The sequence below is a fragment of the Haliaeetus albicilla genome, chromosome 1, assembly GCF_947461875.1.
Source record: "Haliaeetus albicilla chromosome 1, bHalAlb1.1, whole genome shotgun sequence".
In the NCBI taxonomy this organism is placed as follows: Eukaryota; Metazoa; Chordata; class Aves; order Accipitriformes; family Accipitridae; genus Haliaeetus; species Haliaeetus albicilla.
Window position 1 is genome coordinate 85,437,633 of NC_091483.1, and position 24,426 is coordinate 85,462,058.

Here is a 24,426-nt window from a genome sequence, read left to right on the forward strand (position 1 = left end):
AGATGGCTCTGGGGTGGGGACGATCCCGCTCCCTGCTCGTCCCGAGCACAGGCCTTGCCTCCGCACACCCCGGCGCCGTGCACAGCTGGGCGGAGGGGGCTTCTGGCAGGGCCGGCACGGCACCGGGCGCCGCGCCGTCAGCTGGGGGGGGACGCGCCGTCAGCTGGGGGGGACGCGGCTGCGGGGGGACGTGGGCCAGAGCCACGAGGAACGGCCCAGAGACCCCGCGGGGTCCTTCCCGAGACCCCGGAGGGGAAGCCGCATCCCAGGCACCCGGCACCGCCACATCGGGCAGCGGCACTTGTGCACGCGCGCTACCGGCGTCCGGTGCCAAGCGCGCGCGGGCACCCACGGGCCCGGGCGTGCCGCACGCGCGCAGACGCGCGCAGAGCCTGCCCCCCTCCCTCCCTCCGCCCTCGCCACGTGCGTCCCCAGCGCGGCCCCGCCCCGGCCCCGCCCCCAGCGGCGCGGGTCGCAGCGGGCGGAAGCGTGCGGGGCGGCGCGGCGCGGGATGGACCCGCCGGCCAAGGAGGGGTCGCTCCTCGTGCAGCACAGCCACAAGTTCGGTACCAAGGTGGGCGGCCGGCCGGCGCGCGCCTCTCGGTGGGGCGGGCGGGGGCCGGGGCCGGGGCCGGGGCCGGGACCGCGACCGCGACCGGGCTCTGGCTCTATTCCTCCCGCCCGGGGGCCGGAGCCGGGACCGCGACCGGGCTCTGGCTCTATTCCTCCCGCCCGGGGGCCGGAGCCGGGACCGCGACCGGGCTCTGGCTCTATTCCTCCCGCCCGGGGGCCGGAGCCGGGACCGCGACCGGGCTCTGGCTCTATTCCTCCCGCCCGGGGGCCGGGGCCGGGACCGGGACTGCGACCGGGGCCGCGACCGGGCTCTGGCTCTATTCCTCCCGCCCGGGGGCCGGGCGGGCTCCCTACCGCCGCCCGGGCCGGGCCCGCCGTCCCCGCTGCCCGCGGCCGCCCCGGCTGGGCGCGCTGCCGGGCCGCGGGCGCCGCCCGGCGATTGGGGAAGTGGGGCCGGGGCTTCGCCGGACCCGGCCCGGCGGCGGCCGGGGGGTGCCGCGCCCGCCCCTCCGTCTGCGCCGTCTGGGCGCGGGGGTGCCGGCGGGCGCGGCCCGGGGCAGGTCTCCGTCGCTCGGCGGCGGGGCGGGACGCGGCGGCCAGGCGAGGGGCCGCTCCCGGTGAGCTGCCGGCCCGGCCGCCGCGCCCCGTGGAGCATCCCGGGCGCCCTCGGCGGAGCCTTTCCCTGCGCCGCGCCGCCGCTGCCCGGCCCGGTCCCGGCGTGACCCTGCTGCCTTGCAGAGGTGGAAGCGGAGCTGGTTCGTGCTGTACCCGGCCAGCCAGCACGGCGTCGCCCGCCTGGAGTTCTTTGACTGCAAGGAGCCGGCGGCACCGCCTGAGCGGCTGGGCACCAAGCGCCTGGACAAGACGGTGGTGCGGCTGGCTGACTGCACCAGCGTGGCCCCCGTGGCTGAGAGCGGCCCCCGGGCCGGCACGTCTGTCTTCCGCCTGGAGACCAGCGACAGGAGCTACCTCTTCGCAGCCGAGAAGCAGCAGAGCGAGGAGTGGGTGGCGAAGCTATGCGAGATCGCCTTCCCGGTGAGCCCCGGGGCGAGCAGAGGGGCATCCCGGGCACCTCGCCGGGGCCTGGCCACCGCGGCTGCCCCCCGGGGAGAAGGGCAGCTGCAGGCAGCCTGCGCTGGGTGGAGGGGCCGGGCATCAGAGTGTGTGTGGTGGGGATGGGGGTGCGACCCCTCTCTACCCAGCAGGAGGGCCCGGTGGCGCAGGGAGGGAGACCCTAAGGCACACGTGAGTGGTCCCAGGCGGTTGGTCAGAGTGCCTGGACCTGAGACTCCGGTCACCTCTCAATAGCTCCCACTGTGCCAGCAGCCGGGTGAGTTGCAGGACTCCTCAACATGCTGTCAGTAATTCTTGGTTGCAGCTCCAAATTTCAAGTCAGGCTCTTCTCCACTGGCATGGAGCCTGTCCTCGCCCCCTCCAGAGAACTGGTGGGGGCCGGTTGATGGCTGAGGAGCGTTTCCTCTTGGCCCAACCACCGCTGCCTTTCCTGCCACAGTGGCGGAAGCGGAGCACTGAGCGCGTTGCAGTGCCTGGCTCCGGGACCCACCTGGCTCCTGGGTGGCAGCGCTAGCAGCTGCAGGGCCAGTGCACCCCCTTGCCCAGCCCTGGGGCTTGTTCCTGCCTACTGTTGGGAGCACCCCATCAGTGCTGGGCCTGCGGCACAGCCCTCCAGTCCCCCCACCCCGGTCCTCTGCCTGCGGCCCCATAGCAGCTCTGTAGCCTTCCCTGGAGCTGATGGTCAGCCAGCATGACGGCTCCCTGCGAAGGCGGTTTGGACAGCGGATGGCCCACGAGTACAGTCGTCCACACCGCTCCGCCCCGTGGGTCCCCTGCTCTCCCTCCTAGGAGATGTTTGCACAGCCCTGCGTTGTGCTCTAGCTGACTCCAGGCTTTGAGTGCTGGGCAGGGCTGCCTCATGGGACGGCTGGCTGCACAGCTGGCGATCCCAGATCTTCCCACAAGGACACAGGTGTCTGCCGAGTGTGACTTACCTTAAGCCTTTTTTTGTCCCTGCCTGTGTCTCCCTGCAGTCGGCTGTCAAGCCAAATGTGTCTGTGCAGCAAGTGCCCTGCTGACCAGGCCGAGAGGCACTGGTGTGGTGCTGGAGATTACTCCACCTTCATGCCTGTGTCTGTGTGGCGCAGACAGCATTGCAGCCTTTGTCCTGGAAATGGCCTGTGGGGCTGAGCTAGGGACACAGCACACGCCCTTGGAGTGGTGTGGGGTAGCTGCAAGGCAGGAGAACATCTGCTCAGAGCAGGGCTGTGCTCATACCTTTCACGCGGTAGCTGTCAGTTGCGTGCTTGAGGTCCAGAAGCAAGCTGACGGTTTAGGAACCGGTGAGCAAAAGGCTGCAAGGATGGCATGTATTCTAGAAAGGCTTGGCCGGGAGCAAGAGGCACAGGAGCTGCACATGGCCTCTCTGCAAAAAGCTGAAGATCCTCAGTTGTGATTTCTGGCCATCCACATGGAGGTCGTGCTTTTGTGTCATGTTGTTTGTTGCTGCCCAGAGGGTAAGCAGGGTCCAGTAGCTTAGGAGCTGGGGCCAGAGATTGTTTGGAGTTCAGAACAGAATTTCTTTTTCCTTTGAAAATGAGGGAAAGTGCAGTCAGAGCCCTAAGGTGCTCTGGCAGATTGCCTGGCCGTTGACTTCCTGATCCCAGGCTGGAACCCTGCTGCATTAGATGCTTTAGCTGAGCAGGAGCTGCTGCTATCAGCTCTAAGGACACTAGGCTTTAGCAGTCCCCATTCTATTTAGGAGCCAAACAAGAGGGCCTGACGGCCCTTTTTGGGTCTTGCCTCTTGTTAAGAAGCTCATGTGGTTGGGTTTTAAACTGAAAGTGTGACAGCTTGCCTGCTGCAAGATGTACACTCTGCTGCAACCCCATCCCACGTGACCCTGAGAAACAGCTTCCAGCTCCCGTCCAAATACAGACCCTCATGCAACGGTGCAAACTCTGCTGAAGCAGCTCTTGCAGGGCATCTGTGACCCTTTGATTTGCGTGGGGCTTCCCTGGAGGAGCATCTTTGCTCTTTGGTGGTAGCACCAAGGATGCATCCCCCACACAGGCCCTTAGGGGACCCTACTGCTGGGACACAGTTGCTGACAGAGTGTCTGCGTTGCACTTTCAGTTCTGCATGCACTAAAATAGAAGTGCTTGCTTCCCTTCTGTGGGCTGTGCACTGATACTGGCACCGCCTTCCTGCCTGTGCAGAAGCAGCACACAGGCCCTTGAATTAGTGGGTCATCTCGTCAGCTCCCTTCCTTGCTTGTACTGCTGGGAGTGTGCCTGGGCCCGTGCGATGATTTGGGAGCAAACGTCACCTGCGCTGGAGCACAGTGGTGGGGAAGCAGAGCTGTTTCTGCCTTGGCATCAGGGCACCTGCATGGGCACACCATAGCAGTCAGACGAGCAGCAGGGGAGTGGGCACATGGGACCCCCAGGTGCTGCCCCGCAGGAGGCTGTGTCTCAGTGCTGGCTTGTGCTGCACTGGAGGGCAGGGCTGCCAGGAGTAACTGCTTTCTTCTGCACCCTGTCCAGTGCACAGCCCAGCTGGGACCCAGGGTCATGCCAGGAGCTCCAGGGAAGCCCCTCCTGCATTGCCTGGCTCTGTTCATCTGTGTTCATGTCGGCTCAGGGTGGGGGCCCTGGGCTCTGTTGCTGGCTCTGGGCAGGGAAGGGCTTGGTATGATTGCAGGACAGCCAAGCTGTGTAGGGCTGGGGTGGGCCCCTCGGGGAGGGCAGTGGGGCCCGGTGATGTGGGGATGGGGGGCAGTGGTTGCAAGGTGCTGATGTGGGAAGAGGGGGCTGGGGCTGATCTGCTCTCCCTTGTCAGGGAAACGGCCCCAGTGATGCTGGTGCGGCGGCACGGCGTGGCAGAGAGGGCAGCGGGCAGGCGCCGACCCTGGAGATGGCCGTGAACTCCATCTACTACTCGAGAGACGAAGGTGGGACCTGCCACTGCCCTGACTTCGGGCCACCTTCTGTGGGGCCTGTCCTGCTGCTGCCCCATCACCGGGGCTCCGGTGGGCAGGGCGAGGTCTTGCCTGGAGCTGGGGACGTGGCTTCCTCCGCCCTCTCCTGAGCATCCCTGTCCCCACAGTGAATGCCTTCTGGGTGACGGTGCAACGGACTGAGGCCGCGGAGCGATGCGAGCTGCACGGTGCCTACGTGCTCAAGGCTGAGCGTGACAGCCTCGTCCTGAAGGACCCACGGACAAATGAGATCCTCTATGTCTGGCCCTACCGGCTGCTCCGGAGATACGGCCGGGACAAGGTGAGGGATGGGGGGGGGCCCTGCGTGCCATGTGCTGAGGCCTGTTCCCCCGCAGGCTTTCCCTGGCCAAAGGGTAAGGAGCTGATGTGCCTGACGAGCCTGTGGAAGCTGTGCAGCAGGTCCTGCCAAGTGCCCGAACTGCTAGAGCCCTCCGCAACCGCAGGCGGGTCCCCAGGGGCATTTGTGATCCTGTCTGTCCTCAGCTCCTACCTGTGTCACCGCACGGGAGTGTGGGCTAGCAGGACACCCGTCCCCACCGAAGGCATGGCTGTTCAGAGCCCCTCTCTGTGTGGTCCTTGCCCCACTCCCACTGGGGCCATTGCAGCCCCTGTCGGCCCCTCTGCTGGATATCCCTTCAGCTGGCTTGCTCCTGTTCTCCATCCCAGCACTCCCCAGCCCATGCTGTGGGCAGGCATGTCCTTCTGTGCTCCGCACAAGCTCTCCCTAGCCTCTGGGGACCTTGGCTCCCTGCAGTCCTGGCTCTGCCCTGGATTCAGTTCATCCCTCCCGAAGGATGATGGCCAGAGCAGGAGGGGCTGTTTGAGACGCCAGTTACTCTAGATTTGTTCACCTTACGGGGCATACTGCTCTTAGCCTGGCTGACCTGCGTAGGTCTGTCCCCTCCCCAGTGTCCTCCAGCAGTGGTTCCCTGACCTGTCTTGCCACTACCCTGAGCGCAAGAGGTATCTGCCGGGCTGGATGGGGAGGAAGTGATCTCCCCAGGGCTGTTTGTAGAAGTGATGGTGTTGGCTGCAGTCTGCTGATGGCGCCTTCTGTGGCACTTTACCAAAACAGAAGTGGAAACTGAGCTGCTCTTGGGGAGGCATCTGGTTTGTCCACAAGGTCTCTGCCAGGGGTGTGAGGAGCAGGCAGCTGCACCCGCAGGTCCCCGAGCAGTGATAGGTTGGCTGTGCTTGTGTTTGGCAGCATTGACCCACAAAAGGAAGTCTGGCCCCAGAGGCTTTTGCAGCAACCCCAGAGACAGCTGCTGCATGTGAGAGAGCACCACTGAGGCAGAAAATCTCACCTGGATTCAGGGACGGAGGTTCAGGAAGGGTGTGGGCATCTGCTGGTGGGAACCTGCGCATGAGTGTGTTCAGGCCTGAGGAACACAGCCTTGGTGCGAGACTTCTCTTTAAAGTGCTTTATACCATTAACAGAGTAATGCTGATAAGGCAAAGGCTTTGCTTACTATTGGTAGCCAAGCTGCTGCTTCTGGCTTTTTTCCTGTGGAAAGCCATGTTCCTCTATCTTGTATCTCTCGCCCCTGGATTGCTTCCTTTCTGCCTGACTAATGCTGACTTACCCAAGATGCCCATAATAGTTTCCCCTGCTGAACTGTCACTCATCTTCTTGCCCTACTCTGTTCTCAGTGCTAACCACATGTTATTTCCTAGACTATCTGGTGCCAGTTGCTGGCCGTGCTGGAATTGCTCAGGTAAGGCAGCAGGTCTCCAGCAGGACCTGCAGGTCTCCAGCAGGACCTGCAGCTCTGGCTCTGAGGGATCTCGCAGTGATGTCCCCTCAAGTGTGCATCCCACTCCAATTTCACAGCTTGTTCTGGGCTGCTGGGCAGTGCAGCACAGCATGGCCCTGGGGTGGTGCTCGCTGAGCTGCAGCCCTTGCTGGGGGGAGTGGAAGGAACAGGATGTTGAGTGAAGTCTCTTGCAGGCTGTGCAGTATCAGCACCGCAGCCACACACCCTTCAGCAGGAAGCACAGCCTGCACGATGTGCTGGGTTGGCAGGTGCTGGGCAGGATGTGACCCTTCCACTTCCCCTGCAGGTGATGTTCTCCTTTGAAGCTGGCAGGCGCTGTGACTCTGGCCCAGGGAACTTCACCTTTGAGACCAAGCAGGGCAACGAGATTTTCCGCCTGGTGGAAGCCTCTATCCAGGAGCAGAAAGCGCAGGTGGAGGAGAACCGGCAAAGCTGTGGCTCACTGGATTCGGATAGCCCCAGCGTGGTGCTGATCCGCCAGGCCCTGGCCGACTCCCTGAGCCTGGAGCTGCCTGCAGAGGGGGATGACACCCTGGCACCCAAAGCGGTGCTGGTGCCCAGGCCCAGTGTGGCGGCAGAGGAGAGAGATGCCACGTCTCTGCTGAAGACCCGGACTCTGCCAGAGCTCCCTGTGCCACAGGCCAAGCCTGTGGTCCCAAGCACACCCCCGCTGCCGAAGGTGCCCTGTGCCGTGTTGCCGGCTGAGGACCCATCCAGCGTGTACTCGGAGCCCCTGGACTCGGTGAAGGGCTTCCGGCCCTGGCTGGACCCTCTGTACTCGGACCCCATAGACAGCAAGCCCGTGAGCGGGGCCAAGGCGCCCAGCGGTGCCTCGGATGAGACGAAGCCCCGACTGCCGGCGCCGCTGTACTTGTGCACGTACGAACAGGTCCGGGCTGATGGATGCAGCCAGGCCCCCGCAGTGCCTGGGCGGAGGGAGCACATCTATGATGAGCCTGAGGGTCGTGCTCCCCGCTCGCTGCCGCCCCCCCCTTACATCTACGATGAAGCGCGGCCCACAGGCGATGCCTGGCGCACGCAGGGCCACGATGGCAGGGGCGGCTACGAGTATCCCTACAACCCCAGCACTGATGACTACTCGGTACCTGCCTTCCAGGCCAAGGCCAAGGGCCCCAAGCCGGTGCCTGCCCCCAAGCCCCAGACGGCCTTTATCCCTAAAGGTGCCGAGAGGAGTGGGGATCCTGGCAGGCGGCGGGGGAACGCTGCTCCTGAGAAGGCAGTCGTCAAACCCAGCCTCAACAGCAGCAACAACAACAATGTGGAGGTGCTGTACAGCCAGGTGGTGAAGCCCCAGCATGTGCAGAAGAAGGAGCAGTCTGTGGATGAGTGCAGCTTGTCGCCTGTCTATGAGGACTTAGGAGAGATATAGCATGGTGCTGCTGCTCTGTACCTGCCCGGGAGGGACTGGGGGGCCCAGGCCTGTTCGTGAGCAGTGCCAGCTGCTGTCCCCCACAGGTCCTGGGGGTGGCTTGGGGCCAGGGCAGAGCCCCACTTGCTCGCCAATGCTGAGGGGCTGCGTTTCCCTGGAGGCCCTTTCCACAGCAAGAGCAAGAGACCTGTGGCTGGTGCAGGTGCCAGCGTGCTTTTCTGGCTCTGGAGCTGGCTCCGCTGCCACCTCCTGATCCGCAGGAGGGCTGGCTGTGTTGCCATGTGCCTGCTGCTCTGGCTCTGCTCTGTCTTCCTCTCTGACCAGGCTGCGGGGCTTCGCTGCCCATTGCAGTGCATGGAAGACTGCTTGCTATCAGTCTCCAAAAGTATTTTTATACGAAGTTATTTTAATATTAAAATCTGTATGTCTCAGAATGAAACATTTGCCTGTGGCATGTCTGGGCTGTCAGGCATACAGCTGGGGAGATGCTGGCACAGTGCTGCAGAGCAGGGTGGCCTGGTTGAGCAGTATTCGCATGGTGGCATGTTCGTGTCTTGTGCCAGAGCTACTGAGCTAAGAGGAAACCGCAAAGAAAAGCGTGTGCAAGGTTCAGCTGTGGCTAGGATGCCCTGATGCCAGGGGATTAAGGGTTGGTTATGAGAATCAGGCTCACAGATACCTTTATGTCCTGATTGGGGCACAAAATGTTGTGATAACCTCTGAGTGTAAGGCTGGGCAGGGCCATGCTCCAGCTCTGCTGCAGCTCAGTGACGGTCGATTAGTCACAGGATCTCTCGTCCCCCAGCCTGATCCCGCTGCTGATTTCCCCTTGCTCCCAGCTGCTCTTGAAAGGCCTGGCATGGCTCAGTCTGGATCCCACTGACTTTAATGGCAAAAACTCTGATCCCTGCTGTGTGGTCTGAGGCCAGGGGTTTGGCTGTGATTGCTGTGTGGCCAGCCTTGGGCAGAAATCTATGCAGGAGCAAAACAGGTTGTCCTTTTGGTGCTGGTAATGGTTTTGAGAGATTTTATGTCCCTCCTGTGTGGGGCTAGACCAGGCACCCTGGCATTGGCTGTTCCTGAGTCTGGATGGGGCTGCTCATGACTTCTGCAGGTTTACCAGCCTGCTGATACAGACAGCAGCAAAACAGCCAGGTGACAAGCAGCACTATGATGTACCTGTGCAGAGGACTAAGCCTGACTTCTGCAGCCCCAGCTCAGACCCAGGGAGCCACAAACCGTTGGGGAAGTCTGGAGGATCAGGTTCAGGTCCCCAGACTGGTGACAAGGTGGTGAGCTTTGACTGGGCATTTGTCTGATGCCCAAGTTGCAGGGGGAGAGCCTCAGTCCTGTAACAGTACAGCACAGCTGTAGCCATGACCAATTTGTAGCTGTTCTCCTGTGCTGGGTCCTCTTCCCCACTGGGGTTTTGCTGTGGGAGAAGGGAAAAAGCCTAAGGGGCTTCGGGAATCTGAGGGAGGCTGAGGCGGTTCCTGCCTGGGATGAGAGACACGAGCAGCAGGCATCTGCTTCTCATGGTTGGCTGCTGGGTGGTCCCGTGCTTGTGTTCCTGTCCATGGCAGGCCCATGTATGCATCCCAAGAGCAGTTCTGCCCACCTGCTCCAGAGGAGAGCTCTGGGCATTGCTTAGCAGGGGGCCCAGGCCACCTGCCCATAATCCTTGCTCGTCACTCCAGTGTGAGGCTCTAAGACTTAAATGATGAAGAGCAGCCTCCCAGGAGCAGAGCCCCCAGGATCTCCCTTCTGTATGGCCATGGGTGTGTGCGCATCTCCATCACTGCGGTCACTGTATCTCAGTGCACTATGTCCAGTCTGTCCTGCGGAGCTGAGTGTGGCGGACACGCAAAGTGGCTGACCCAGCTTTCACTAAAGTGGGTGACGGTGAGGAAGGAAAATGCTCCAGCATCTGTGCCAGATCAGTGGTCCCTGCATAGCCCTGCACTCCTCTTGGCTGAGAGGAAAGGATATTTATTTTTCTTGCTTCAGCAATGACATCATCTCTCGTAACAGCTGACTTGGGACTAAGACATAAGTGCGCAAGACAGGAGGAATGCTCCTACGTGTGGCCTGCTTTATTTATGCACCCTGCCACGTGATGGAGAAGTGCGTGCAGTGGGGAAGGCTCGTAGTCTCTACTGATCAGGAGAGATGGTCCATTCTGTTCTGGCTCAGTGTGGTGGACCAGACCTGTCGCCTTGCTCAGACTGCTGCTCTGTGCTTCACCTTACCTCCTTTCTGGCAGCAGTTCAGGGTGTAATAGATGCTTTGGGAAAGCATAAGAAATAAGGTAAATGCAGAGTAAGCCTTTGACTCGTCACAGCCTTCCTGTTGCCAAAGCAAAAGTCTGCAATGAACCCGGACTTCAGGACCAGGAGATGATCTTTCTGCCTAGATTAGGATTTCTTCTGTCTGCCTTTGTAGAATCCTAGAATGGTTTGGGTTGGAAGGGACCTTAAAGATCACCTAGTTCCAACCCCCCTGCCACGGGCAGGGACACCTTCCACTAGACCAGGTTGCTCAAAGCCCCATCCAACCTGGCCTTGAACACTTCCAGGAATGGGGCATCCCCAATCTCTCCGGGCAACCCGGTCTAGTGCCTCACCGCCCTCACAGTGAAGAATTTCTTCCTTATATCTAATCTAAATCTACTCTCTTTCAGTTTAAAGCCATTACCCCTTGTCCTACCACTACTTGCCCTTGTAAAAAGTCCCTCTCCAGCTTTCCTGTAGGCCCCCTTTAGGTACTGGCAGGCTGCTGTAAGGTGTCCCTGGAGCCTTCTCTTCTCCAGGCTGAAAAAACCCGACTCTCTCAGCCTGTTGTCATAGGAGAGGTGCTCCAGCCCCCTGATCATCTTCGTGGCCCTCCTTCTTTCCCTTTCCTTTGCCTCACTTCCACTGTCTCCTTACAACTAATTTCCATGTGTTGAACAGTGAAGCACCTGGGTGCAGCTCAAACACAGCCATGGCACATCACAGTGGTCATGTGCCGTGGCTGAATTCAGTCTGTGTACTTGGAAAATGGCATCCTAGCAGCCGGTCCTGAACAAGGCTTTGCTGAGGTGCTTGGGGATAGGTGGCTTATGCTTGGCTGCTCACTCTGCCCATTTATCACAGTGCAGAAATGGTCCTGGACGAGCATCTGTCTATGCTTTCTGCCCAGTCCAGGTGCTGTGGGCCAGACAGGGTAGTGCATGGGAAGTCCTTTGGATATCAGGCTTCCTCATGGGAGGACAGCCTGGGTGCCTCCTGTTCTCTGCTAAAAGCATGTGCCCCAGATTAGCTGAGAAATATCAGAGTACCAGTCTAGCAGCCACAGCTGGGATGCAACAGATGTAGAAGCCTTGGTCTCTGTAGGCCAGGTGGCAGTTTTTACCAGGAGAAAATTACTTGGGAGCTGCTTCAAAGCCCAATGAATCTCTTCCCCTTGGGGCTACTTTTTTCTGTTTCCTGTTCTGAAAGATATGTCCTTTTGTAACTGCTACCTCCTCCCCGTTAGGGCCTAGTGTGGTGCAGGCATGAGACAACTGTTCTGCCAGGATATCTGTTTTCATGCTGGCATTAGGGAAAGCACCCAAGTTTCCTCTGGCTGGCAAGAGTTGGTCAGAGCAATAGCACAGTTGTTGCCCTGCTTCACACTGTGGTGATCCGGTGGAGGGCTTTTCACCAGGGATCCCCAAACAGCCCCAATTTTATGATTTGCTTCCTCTTATGCCCCCTTTTCCCTCTTCCCAAGTTTCCCCTTTAGCAGCTTCCTTGTATCAGCAATAAATCACAAGCCCCTGTTTGTTAACCCCTTTCCGTTGTCAAAGTGTTTTGTTGACTTTGTACCCCAGTTTGGTATTTATGATATGGTTGCCAAAGTAATTTCCACCTGCATCATCAGTTCAGTCAAGCTAATCCCCTGTCATCCCATTTGTGTGTGCCTTACTGCCCTTTGCTACTGCTGCTTCCCCAGTTCCTCATGCTGTGAGCTTGTTAGAGACAAGCAGGGGTTAGCCACCAGCTTGCACACACTAACAAACCTGTATCCCTGTGCCTGCAGGGGTGTCTGCCCTGTCCTCAAGGTACGTGCCCTTGACATCTTGCCCCAAACAGCTGCCTGAGATGCAGCCTTCTGCCAGGCATGGAGTGCTCCCAGGGCATGGGAAGGGTAGGTCCATGCCCTGCGTGGCTAGCAGAGCCTTTTACTGAGCTGGGATCCGAGGGAAAAGAGATGGCTCTGATGGCTCTGCTCTCCTGCTGTAGCACTGCTCTGAAGAGCACGGAGTTCACATCATGCCCTTGGTCAACTGCAGCTGTTTCTCAGGAAGTACAGGTCAGTGCTGGGATTGCTGCATACAGTGCACATTATAAACTACAGGCAGTAAGTGGATGTTATGGTGGATAACTTTATTTTTAAACAGCTTGTCAGAACAAAGTAAGTAGAACACAAATCCCTGCTGGTGCTTGGCATCCAGGAGGCCCAATAAGACCACCCTACCTTGGCTCAGTCAAGCTGCCCTCAGCTCCTGCACAGCCAGGGGCAGCTGTCCTATGTCTGCACTGAAAAACAAGCTAGTATCTGTGCAAGCACTGGGCAGAAGCTCTCTGGAAAGTTCCAAGCCACCTCCCCCCATCTTCTGAACCCTGCCAAAAAGTACTTGCCGTGTTGGCTTGCAGAACAGCCCCATAGGCACAGGCGGGCCATAAGGAGGAGAGCATCCAAGCAGCAGTTGGCTCGGAGAACGGTGCTGTGCTGCAGCTTCTCCAGCTACAGTGAGCTGTCACTGTGTAGGAGTTGGGCAGTGGGACCAGTTACGGAGGCAAGCAAATCAGCATCATCCTGGGTAGTGCTGCTCTCAGGAGGGCAGCATTCTGGGCTTTAAGATTAAATTCAAAAGCCCTGTTTTATGTCTATTCAAACATCCTGCTGAACCTGCTCCTGCAGGATGAGGGCAGCTTCATGTTACTGCCTACTTTATCTAGCTGCTTGCAGCTTTTCTGCACCCACTGACAGCAATCTGTGGTTTGTGGCCTGTACTAGCCTAGTCTCAGAAACCAAAATGTGAGGCATCTGGTGATGTGTGAGACAAGAATGGGAGATACGGGGTGTTGTGGGGAATAGCTGAATCTCTGGACAGAGGGTCCCAGAGTAGCAGGCTTCCTGCAGACTAACTTGGTGACTAACAAACCCATAAAACAACGAGGAACAAACAATGGGAAGTGCCCATCTGACCAAGGCCAAGCTTAGCGTCTTGCCTGACCGCTTCCGGACCAGTGTGTAAAGCTTGGCAGCCAAGCCATGACTGCACATGAGCAGGCTCAAGCAATGTCCTGGGCTTCACTGCAGGAACTCGTCATACTCTTTGGGCAGCAGGGAGCGCTCACAGGAATCTTTCCTCATTGCTGCTGGTCTGAACACTTGGACTGGAGAAGGAGCCATCAGAAGGGGTGCCACTGTGGCTTTGGCTCTGCTCTGTTGCTACAATACAGGGACAAAATATGAATGCATCTTGTGGAAGGAGGCACCGGCTTGTCCAACAGCACACTGTCCAACTGTGTCTGCATGGGCCAGCTGTTCAGCATCCCTCTCCTCGACTGCATGAGCTTATGCTATGCCTATCCCTCGGCTCTGCCAGCTGCAAGTGAATGTTGCCCCTGCCATATGCTGCCTTCCCTGTACTGCTAGGGTATCAGGGAGCTGCCCTCAGCCCTTCTGTGGGAAGCAGACCAGAAGGGCAGAACAGAGACTATCTAGGCTAGTCAAAGGCAAGAGACATACCTGCTTGGGTTGATGCCGCTCTGGTCGCTGGTCCCTGGGCTGGGCCTGCTGCCTGTGCAGAGGTTTGTACAACATACTCTTCAGATACTTGTAGAGGTTGCTTTTTAGGTGCAAGGGGTTATAAGCAACTTCCACTTCCAAGCTGTTCAGGGCACTCTGCTCAGAGAGAAGAAAGAACCTAGTGGCTATGACATGTGACAGGTAGAGGCTGTGGGGTTTGATTGGGGTTTTTTGTGGGTTTTAGTGTTGAGGGCTTTTTTTGCAGAGATGAGTGTTACAGACCCTCCATGATACCTTGCAGTGATGGGAGAAGGGATCTTTGGTTGTGCTGCTACCCACAAGGACCACTCTTAGCAGTGTATAGAGCAAGAGGCATCTGCAGCCAGGTCTAAAATGGATTTAAGCATCGCCTTGCAGGATGCACTCCTATCCTCCCCCATGCCCAGAATCAGCCAACAAGCTGGAGCACCCTTTCTGGGCCCCATCACCCTCAACTCTCTGCTTCATAAGGCCTCTTCCTCCTCCCCCCAACAGACATGCAACATTGTTCCAAAGGACAGCCATTTGCTGTGCATGAAAAAAGCTGTAGGATATATTGGCTCCTGGGAAGAAGTTTTGGAGTGCTCCATCATATTCCAGCTGTCACTAGACATCTTCACAGCTGTTTCCTCCTCTATTCATCTGCTAAGACCTATAGTGAGGGCTTTGCCCTTCCTGGCATCACCTGAAGCAGAGGCAGACAACTGAGAAGAACATATGGATGCACAGCAGGAAATCAGAAGCCTGTATCTATTGGAAGAAACAGAGACACTTTATGTACTGATTTATCTTACACCTAAAGCACCTCTCTCTGCAGTCTGGGGAGATCCATGTTCCCCAGCAATGAGGGAGATAGATATATCTTCAGCAGCAGCTGCATGTCCTGTGCATAAAGACTGATCATTAGCCTGATCCTTGCTTGTACAACTGGGATCCTTTCCACAGATTTGTGCAGGGCTGTCAATGACTTACCTCTATAGGGCCATGCACTCTCTCAGGATGTTCAGCAAGGAGGGCTGGGAAGGTTGACGGCAGCAAGAGCTCTCTGATGGCAACTGCTTTGACAAGTAGAGTGGCGGAGTCAGAAGGGACAATGATGTAGTAGGAATGCATCATAATGTTCCAGTTTTGACTAGTGTTGTGTGGCTCACGTTTGGCCAAAAGCATCCACTTCCTTTTCTAAATAGCAAAAGCCAAAACCAATGTGAACAACGGGCAATAGCCACTTCCTTCAGCACTTTTCACTGTAGCGGCTGCAGAGTTCAGGAGCAGAGACATTCATACACATTAGAATAAGAACACTATTCTGCATTATGGTTGAGGATAGTATGTTGTTTGTTTAGGGGTTTTTTAGTTGAATGTAAGACAATTCTTAAGAAAAACATTCAATTTTGCTTTACAACTTGCCAGTAATGGAAAGTCCTTCACATCCCAAGCCTTGGTTAATTATTTTCACAGTTAAAGATGCACATCTAACTCCAACCCTGACTTTTGGACTTCATACCTCCAAACACTGGATTTCTGATGAGCTAGAGAATCTTCTCTAAGGTTTGATGTGCTGTAGTGTCTTTCCGGTGGATGCATTGCCTGGAAGGATTTACAAGACCAACTCTGGCCCATGAGATGAAGCTGCAGCTTTTGAAACATGTTTTCTGGTGCAGGCTAGACAGATCTTACCAGATGTGCACTAACTATCCCTTTCTATGGCAATGCCTCCCCATGATACTGCAATTTTCACACACTCACCAGAAGACTATGACATAGAGCATGGAAGCTGTGCTGGTTTATCTCCAGTTCATCCCAGTCTAGCTGCCAGCAGCTTGTGGGCTTGATGATGAAGGGCAGGCCATACACTACAGACTCACAGACCCCTTCAGACTTCAGAGCCCTGTAAATACACAGCTCATGTTAGTGAAGCACAGCCAACATGAAACCAGCAAGAAGACTCTACCGGGAGATGACTAGCTCAAGCGGCTATGGCAGTTATCAGCTGCAATACTGCTACAAGCATTTAACGTCTATATTGCTGTGGCCTGTCACTATGAAACTTTGCAGAAAAGCCCAGTTGCAGTGAAGAGACTTTCTTGCTCATTTCCAGATTCCCTTGTATCTGCATTGACAAGAGCATGCCAAGAAGCAAATCCAATCTTCATGCATTTTGTATACAAGCCAGATTGTTAATCTGGCCTCTTGGGCAATAACTCACCCAGGCAATTACATGTCTTCCTAAGTGATTTTTACTGGATCATTATCCTTCACTTAAACTGACATGTGCTCTACTCCTGCACAGAGCCAACATCCCACCACAAACACCACTACAGACTTTACAGTGCTTGCCATTGCCTGTCCATAGCACACTTCTGCTTCACGACAGGGCATTATTAAGTAGCTTCAGTGCTTTGGCTCTGGGCCATCTATGCACAGTTACTGAGTGCTCTTCAGCTACTGACAGGATGAGAATAATTTTAAGAACAACTGTACAGGTCAGACATTACACAATTTTTTTCCTATAAATAAACTTCAGAAAAGACACTAGAGAGCATCACTCTTCTTGTTATGCTCGGTGCTTACCAGCCACAGACTGCTGATGGGAAAGCAAAGAACATGAAGTCACACAGCACTGTGAGGCTTTGCTTGCTTTTTTATTACTAGTTAACTAGTTAGCTCAGGCTCTGACATCCAATTAATTGCTGTGGCCTCATTAGGTAGTGAGAGAACAGCAGAATTATATATGGAGCAATGGCTGCAATCTACAGAACTTCACACTGGAGGGAAACAACTGTTGCATGAATAACATCAATGGTGTTACAGTCATAAAGTGCTAGTGTCATGGTTAACACCGTTTTTGACTCTGCACTCCTGTCTGCATGTGTGGGATGTACTGTTCCATAACACTAAGAGTTATGGGGGTTGAGGGTATCTTACATCAGAATTTTGCTCACTAGCACTTTGAGTCTCCCAGCTCAAGTCCGCCACCATCACCAGTATGGTGATGCTACTAGGACTTAGTTGAAATTGCACAGAAAGAGTGAAGGCTGCTATTATGCCAGCCTTTCAGTTACCAAGCGCAAAGCACATAACAACACTTACTTTACAACCTGGAGTTTATACAGCACTGTAGCTGGCCAGGCTGCCATCTGGCAGGGTGAATTCAAATCTGCTGCTCTCATGGTGCCATCAACCATCCCAGAAAGTAGAGCTGGGTCGAGCAATCTCTCCTGCAAATCGCACTTCAGGCACACTAGGAGAAGGAGATTGGTTTAGATTGCTGGAAATGGCAATGTTTAGCACATGACATGCTCAAAACACTCACAATCACTAAGTTAATGTTTTCTAGCAACAACAACTATTAAGGGAAGAATAGTACTGAAGCCTGTGACACAGGGCAACAATCTATGCCCATTTTACACACAAGGGGAAATACCACATGCTCGGCATGTTCATGAAACAATGATTGGTTGGTAACCAGGCAGGCAAGTTCCAGTTTTAGCAATGAGTGGCCAGTTGTAGTGGGAGCAGAAGCTTGTTTCCCAATGCCACACTGGGTTCAGGGCCACAGATTTCCTGCCAGCTTTTCAGTCTGTGTGGAGAAACCCAGCATACTGATGACACTAACTCTGGTATAATATGATTATATAGCTGCATACAATTTCTCTGGCCTTCTACAGATTTCTTGAGTGCAGGAAGGTGAAAAAACCTGCCTGCAGTGTAACTTGGTTTGTCTTGCTAGCTATAATAAGACAATGCCTCAAGTATGAAATTCAATGTTACGATGAAGGAAAATCCACCTTTAACAAAGTATCATAATTGCCTGTGCTGGTATGGAGGCTGTTATGGTAGCTACTACAGAAATAAAAAGTCACACCAGGCTTTCTGATCTGCTTGCTGTGGAGCATATCTGCAAAAGCCACCAGCAACTCTCTATGAGCTTTGCTTCCAGTCTGGAACTGGCCTGTGGATCACCCGAAGAAAACAAGTGTGCTTCTGCTGTGATGGCGATGGGAAGCTGCACATGAGTACCATGTTGGAGTGGCATATAGTACCATATTGGAGAGGCATGGAAAGGGGATTGCTGTAACTGCATGAGCAGATTCCCATGGCAGTGCAATGGTGACAATACAGTGAACAACTTATGGGAAACACCTACGTCTGCTGTAGCTGTTGGCGTTTTCAGTGCTCACCCCAAGGATCAATTAGGGGTTTGGACTTAGACTAGTAAAGGAAAAAAAAATTACAGATTCCTTATAAATTTTCCCATGCATTATTATAACTGTTGGCAGCTCCAGCTAGAACATTAGCTATTTTAGGGCTAAATCAATAGATATAAATACAGGCCAAGTCCCTTTGTAAGACAGCCTTTATTTAAGTGCAGCTCTGGCACAGACTTTCAGTATCAAACACAAGGAACACAATTTTTAGTGCTATACAACTGAGCCAGAAGGTCCTTGGCTCTCAGCAGGTAAGGGCCCTTTTACCTTGACTAAGTGGCTATAAATACACATATTCTTCAAGGCACATTTATGCTGCAGAATGGAAATGAATTACAGCATCAACAGCCATAGGACATGGCAGCAACCTAGAAGTATCCTAAGCAAATGGCCCCTCTCAGCCTGAGACCACAGAAACTCCAGACAGCTTTCAAAGTCACCCGGAGATGTTACTTGGGTCTCTAAATGTGAGGGAACATGCTCATAGAACAGGCCTGGGTAATCTTTAAGGCTGTGGGATTTAGGAGCTCCCTGCAGATGGGGGAGAGAAAATGAAATACTTAGGGTGGTCTTGGGTGCAGTGGTGTGACTGAAGCCTCCTGATGGAAGGAGGAGATGGAGGTGTTCTCTCTCTGTGCCATAGTCATGTAGCCATGTTTTAAACAGCATCTCCAAGCTGATGACATTGTCCTCTATGGTTTGCACATCAATGTCCATTCCCAGGATTGCAATGTCTGCAGGAAAAAATGGTGAAAAAGCACAAATATTTTCAACCATAGAAAAGAACATTCTTTTGCATTTTCCACTACACTATACCTCCTTAATCCCTCAAGTGCTTTCACATAAGACATATAAACAAGTGACATGTCTCACTGAAAGCTTGAGCCAAGTGTCACAGCTGCCACCTCCCTAATGGCTAAACCTCCAGCTTGTTGTCTGTGGCTTCCCCAGTGCAAGTGTCTGTCTTGAATAAAACATTCAGCAGCATATTCAACACTATAGGTTTTTTTTTTCTTGCATAAATAGAAACTTCCAGCCTTGACCAGCTATTTAACAAGCCCAGTTCAACAAGGCTGTTTCTGTGTTATCTGACATTTGCCAAAGACAACTGCTTCATAGAGACAGGGAACAACTGCACAAAAGTGCCCCAAACCCTGTTTTTATCTCACGTTCATTAATTAAAATTTTTCTTATGTCCTTAAATTTCACTTCCAAAATTCCTTAGAGTGTTGAGGCAGGAGGAGGGAGAAAAGCTAAGTATTTAATTCCAACAGCTATATCTCAATATAGGTTTGTTACTCACAAAAATGGTCTGCAGATGTACAGGATTTCTTTAAAGACAAAAAGAGATGATAGACCCTATAGCAACAGAGTTGCAAGTTAAGTGAAAAACAGGCTCACTTTTTCTTTTCTCAGGGTAGTGTAAGCCCAGACCAGTTTCCTGATATCGAACAGTTTTGATGAAGGAATGGAATGGAGGGGAGGGATTTAGGACTGTCTCTTTCAGTAACAATGGCTTATACAGTACATGAAATTACAACTTTAGTTGTTCCTGGAAATTTTGGCAACCTCTTTCTTTCCAGTATGCCCTGAATACCAAGTCATAATTGTTAACCATGTCTTAGAGCTTCCAAACATCCTTTTATCAAAAAAAAAAAAAAAAAGAAAAATCAAACTTGCATTTATTCCAGTTATCTCATAAACATAGAAGGTCACAGAAGATCTAAACATAGACATGATTTATAAACATAGTTCCCAGCTCCTTAATTCTTAATTTAACTGTTTTCCTGTGGTATGGCTTTTATATATAGGTATATATGTCCAATAATCTCAGTTTTGTCATCAAAGGCTTAAAACAACTGTGTTACAAGCATCAGAGAGCATGGGATTGGTTTTCCCTATCACACCATGATAGTAGTTCTCAAGCAATATAACATCTGTTGCTATATTTGCTGAAACAATTTTGTCAGCTGTTGCCAGTTTCTTCAGTGAAGCAGATTGTCTAGTAAATGTTTTCAGTTCATGTAGCAAGCTGTTACGATACTTCCATTTTGAAAGCAAGATTTTGTGATGCTTTTCAAAATGTCATTTAAGAGAAGTATGCTGTGCTATTAAAATGTAGTAAAGGCAAAGGTTTATTTCCTATTCAATCATTCCATGTTTCAGCATCAGCCATTCTTGGAAATCCCACATCCTGCATGGGATTTCCAGTAAGTTTATTCTATTTTTTCCACCTTTTCCTAATATATTTAGTCTGTGTCATTTTGAAGGTCACTAAATTAATAGTTTGGTTTAAATACACATATGATGTTCACCACTACCTAACTCATACTGTAAACATTTTTGCAAACTGGGCTTAAAATTTCACTTTTGTGTCACCTTAAATAGTGTAACCACACATAATGAAAGAGATTATTGGCTCGTTTTTGAGGTTTGGAGAGGATAAAACTCAGCACTACTGTTGCATGCAAAAGAACTGCCTGACTGCACTAATGTTATTCTTGAGTATTTACCTGTTACTTCCTTTCAAGGGGTCTGCCAGTAAGAAAACTTGGGTCCTTGGGTGAAAAAAAAATAATCTAGTAGTAATCAAGAGCTACAGCTCTTCATTGTTAGTCAGTCCACATTTCTATTGCTTCCAAACTTGGCACTCGTGCTAATGGGTGGCTGTTGCTGGTCTATAACAGACTTCTCCACCTTATTTCTTTACCTCAAAACTCGATGTCTTTCTAAAGGTTCTTGATTCTCCAGAAACTGTGGGCTTGATTCAGAAATCTAATAAAACTGTACCCCCATGTTATGAAGGGAACAAAATTAGGTCATAGTCTTGAAGTTTGTCAGTATTTAAAAGACAAAACAAAAAATCCCTTACTCCAGTTGTGTAATGGCCAAGAGTTATCTCCCAAAGGAAATATGACATGCAGTCTGTTAAAAGAAAAGATTAATGCATCCAAGCTAACCGGGAAAGAAAGATGAAACACCAAACAGACCACCCTGGTCTATTCTACCAAGGTCCAGGTCAGTCATTACAGACAGATGGTGGATGTATTTATGAAAGATGGGTGAAGCTAGGAAAACAACATGTTCCTGTTGTCCTTCTTGAAATCAGGAGTTGTGGATATTAAGTCAGGAGAGAAACAAAACCTTGATTTTAAGTATGTTTTATCAAAAAGTTCTGGAGAAGCAGAATGTTGGGCTTAGGGAAGAACATGTAAGGATTACTGCAGTGAATGTCAGAAGTCAAATATGGAGGCACTCAGACCCTTCATGCCCAAGAAACATCCATACAAGAGAAAGGGGAGAGATGCCAGTAACAGCTGCCTCCTACCACCCCCCCTGCCTGACAGGAAGGCTGTTTTGAAAGTAATACCCAGAATGATTGGATAAAAAAAATCAGTGTGTGGTCTGGTCAAAAGGTGCATTGGACAGGAGAGCCTCCTGATTTGGGGACCAGATTTAAACCATGCCTTTTGAAAATTTGGAACAGTGAGATGAAGGAACTTTGAGGAAGTTTGGCTAGCGGGACACAGCTAACTGATCCTTAGAAAGCAGACATGAGGTCCAGCAGCTGGAACAGCAGAAAGAGACAGAAGCCTACAATGGTACAAAGACTTTTCATGAAACCCAGTCAGAAAATATTTCCACTCTCATTGGTACATATGGAGGCTCTTAACTGTTAAGACTTCAAAATGAGGATGATCAGGCCAACCAAGAAGAGAGCTCAAACTCTAGCAATCTAACATTAAAGCCCTAGAGCATGTCAGAAGAGATTTTGAGAGCAATTTACCAAAGCCTTACAAATAGGTTAATTTTTTTTCAGGCTAATCAGATTCACAACATTTTAAGATCTCTGAGCTCTGTAATAGAGCTATATAAAACAATAACAGAAAAAAATAAATTGGAAACTGTTGTTTGTTTCCAATAAGCTGAGATGAAGAGAACACAAAATTAATTTCTCAGGCAGAGGATTTAAAAAGAGATGATTTTTTGATGTGCTACAAATATAAATGTGGGATGCAATATCACAGCAACGGTCTGGATATTAAACATGTAAGTAGGTTCAAACAGCCACTAAACAAACTAATGGAAGAAATATCCATGGTGGGATGAACCTTATAATTAAGCAAGTGCTACATCACAATATTTGTTTTGTAGTGGGGAATGGGCTGCAGTTGAACACAGCACTAATTCTTGCACTTCCTACATGCTAGATCTTGCAACTTCAATGTTCTTTACTGTAATTTTTTTCTAATACATTTTTTTTTCCAGAAACAGAGGAAAGGAGCTCCAACAGGTAAAAAAACCTCTTCATAAATCAGCTGGGCTCCTTTTTCAAATTATTTGGACTGTCCATTCCCCAGTGCTCCTCTTAGAGAGCAAATACATCATCTGAGTCTTCTCGTAAGTAGAAGACTCAGAAAATTAGAATTTCATCATCTGAAATTTCAGTGACCTTTGTGTCCCCATTTATGTTTTCATTCCATTTATTGGGTGAAAGGGCTACACAACTTCATTTTTTAAAACAATATGGTGGGCTTTTGCATGCTCTAAAGCAGTCTTGTGACTGAGAGGCACACAGCATCTCCTATTCTGTGGTGTCTAGTTTTCCAAGGCTTTCTCGCAGGGTTCTGTGCAGCACCAGCTTGATGCAAAGTCCTGACAATAATCCTCCTCACTTGAGAAGCCAGCATTTGCAGCCACCCAAAATACTGCCCTCTTCCCATATGGTCATGTTTCTGCTGGTGCCTTGCCCTAGTATCCAGGATATGGTAAGGGGTTTCAGAGTCTCTTGATGTAATAGATTAGTCTTGAAGGCAGTGTGATTTCTTTCTGGTGCTTTTAAAGAATACCTCAGCCTTGGAGCTGTAAGCAACAGTTCCTTCCGCAATTTTGTAACTTCCGGTTTTGGTGTGGTTTTCGCATGTTAAATTAATTCTAAAGTCATGTCAGAGTGACAAAACCTTGATCCTCTTCCTTAGGACTCACCATTAATGTTAGTGGTAATGGTGGTGGTCAGAAAGAGAAGGTGCTCCCTTTCTCCGGCCAAGCAGTTTTACCTGTAGGGATGAGCACTCTCCCTGAGGCCTCTGTTTTCAAACAGGCAGAGTCCAGAATAACCAGCTATGTCTCGTTGAGGGAGACTGCCCCTTCAGGGCAGGAAGCTTTTAATAGGTAGTAAGAGGGCTGATATATCTCTAAGTGCTTGATTATACAACTCAGTGTTTGATTTGGTCTGCCACCAGATTAGTGGGATGCAGAAGCAGCAGTGAGAGCAGCCATCATCTGCAGCAAGATGCACCTAGTCAGATGCACCTAGTCGGTGCTGTGCTGAAGATGGGGAAAACCAGCGCAAACTCCTGCTATTTAGCAGTCATTTTATTAACCTATAGAAAGAGCTGAAATAAATGAGCAGATTCAAAAGTTTGGTAAAACGAAATACAGAAATGAAAGTTGCAGTTATAGCAGCATTGCAATGTACAGGCTTCTACCACTGAACTGCTGTGGTACTGGACTTTTGATCACCACCTGGCTGGTTTATTTAGAGTCTGCTCAGCACCTTTTGCTTTGAAACAAAAAGGTTCAAAACAGGAGCTAACAGGAATCTCTGTTTCTGAATTTCTCATTACTATAGCTTAAATTCTCACTGCTGAAAACTGTTAGATTAAGGGAAGAGTTCTTCAGAGATAGGGCCAGGAAAAATAACATTCAGAGTCTGGGGTGTACTTGCTCTTTCACTAATGAAGCATGTGGCAGGTGTACGAGGGACAGGGCAAAAGGGAGTCTGCAATCTACCTAAACATTCCAAGCCCCTACTCTGCCAATTGACCAGAAATTTGCAACTGCAACCAGAAAAGAAGAACAGCTAGAGACAGGTAAGGCAACAGCATCCAATGTTGCCTGTCACTCAGTAAAAACAATATTGTCATTACTAGTAACAAATCTGACACCAACTTTGCAAGGCATCAGGACTCAGGTTTTTAAGCTTGTTATCAACTTGTGAGAACTTGCTGTGTGAACCAGAGATTGGTACCAGGTGTGTCTTGTTGATGGGGAGTTTAAGTGTCAGCAGTAAAGGCCTCTAAAATGGAGACCTGGATTGGAAAGCAGAGGCTGCAGGGCTACAAAGAACTGATTGAGGTGCAATTACTGGTTACTGAAGAAATATAACTTTAAGAGCTCAAGAAAAACTGCCCTAAGCATAAAGGAAAGCAGCAGTTATGCAAGAGCAGAATCAGTGGCAAAAAACAGGGTAAGTACCTGACTTGGTCTGGGAAAGAAACTCTTCCTGGCATTGTGCAATATGTAGTCTGGGGGAAAGGACTAAAGGCTAAGAATTGTCTAGAAACCAAACATCTTGTAAAAGGACAAGATCTTGAGTTGGTGAGGGGGAGGAGGGGATTATCTCTGTAGGATCATTGAAACTGTAAATGGCCTGCCTGCTTCTTCTTCCCTCCCTCCCTTCTGCCTCTCTGCTTGCTTTTCTCTTCCCCCAACTACCTGCTTCAAGGATTCTGGTTGCCTCTACATGCACCAAGGACCTTTTGATCAGCCAGTCAATTGCCCAGGGTGATGTTCAGCAGTATGAGTATATGTGTGTCTGAGAGTGTGTTAACCCCATAAACTCTACGCATTTTTCTTTTT

At 51.7% G+C, this 24,426-nt stretch overlaps 2 protein-coding genes across 3 annotated transcripts in view; one reads left to right on the forward strand and one right to left on the reverse strand.

The window, feature by feature from the left end:
• The first annotated feature begins 260 nt into the window (after window positions 1-260).
• DOK1 (docking protein 1) lies at window positions 261-8,195 on the forward strand. Its single transcript, XM_069798471.1, has 5 exons — window positions 261-574; window positions 1,312-1,608; window positions 4,429-4,540; window positions 4,696-4,868; window positions 6,653-8,195. Exons 1-5 carry the CDS (start codon window positions 512-514, stop codon window positions 7,754-7,756), a joined length of 1,749 nt encoding a protein of 582 aa, XP_069654572.1. The 5' UTR covers window positions 261-511; the 3' UTR covers window positions 7,757-8,195.
• A 4,653-nt stretch (window positions 8,196-12,848) lies between these two features.
• Window positions 12,849-24,426, reverse strand: part of M1AP (meiosis 1 associated protein) — a 31,844-nt gene continuing 20,266 nt past the window's right edge. Inside the window, exons 5-10 of one of the 2 annotated variants that reach the window (XM_069798486.1) lie at window positions 18,345-18,518; window positions 16,667-16,817; window positions 15,323-15,464; window positions 14,549-14,755; window positions 13,538-13,693; window positions 12,849-13,237 (exon numbers count right to left, since the gene is read on the reverse strand). In XM_069798486.1, the coding sequence (XP_069654587.1) occupies window positions 13,097-13,237; window positions 13,538-13,693; window positions 14,549-14,755; window positions 15,323-15,464; window positions 16,667-16,817; window positions 18,345-18,518 (971 nt within the window). In that variant the 3' untranslated portion in view covers window positions 12,849-13,096. Of the gene's footprint in view, window positions 13,238-13,537; window positions 13,694-14,329; window positions 14,460-14,548; window positions 14,756-15,322; window positions 15,465-16,666; window positions 16,818-18,344; window positions 18,519-24,426 lie in introns of those variants that run through there. The other variant, XM_069798496.1, reaches the window with a different exon arrangement.

What these genes read in the sequence shown, in the direction of transcription:
- DOK1 (XM_069798471.1), top strand. Translation starts at nt 512, where the DNA reads ATGGACCCGCCGGCCAAGGAGGGGTCGCTCCTCGTGCAGCACAGCCAC. An exon ending in CTACTACTCGAGAGACGAAG is followed by an intron (nt 4,541 to 4,695) that starts GTGGGACCTGCC and finishes CTGTCCCCACAG; the next exon opens with TGAATGCCTTCTGGGTGACG. An exon ending in GGAGATACGGCCGGGACAAG is followed by an intron (nt 4,869 to 6,652) that starts GTGAGGGATGGG and finishes CTTCCCCTGCAG; the next exon opens with GTGATGTTCTCCTTTGAAGC.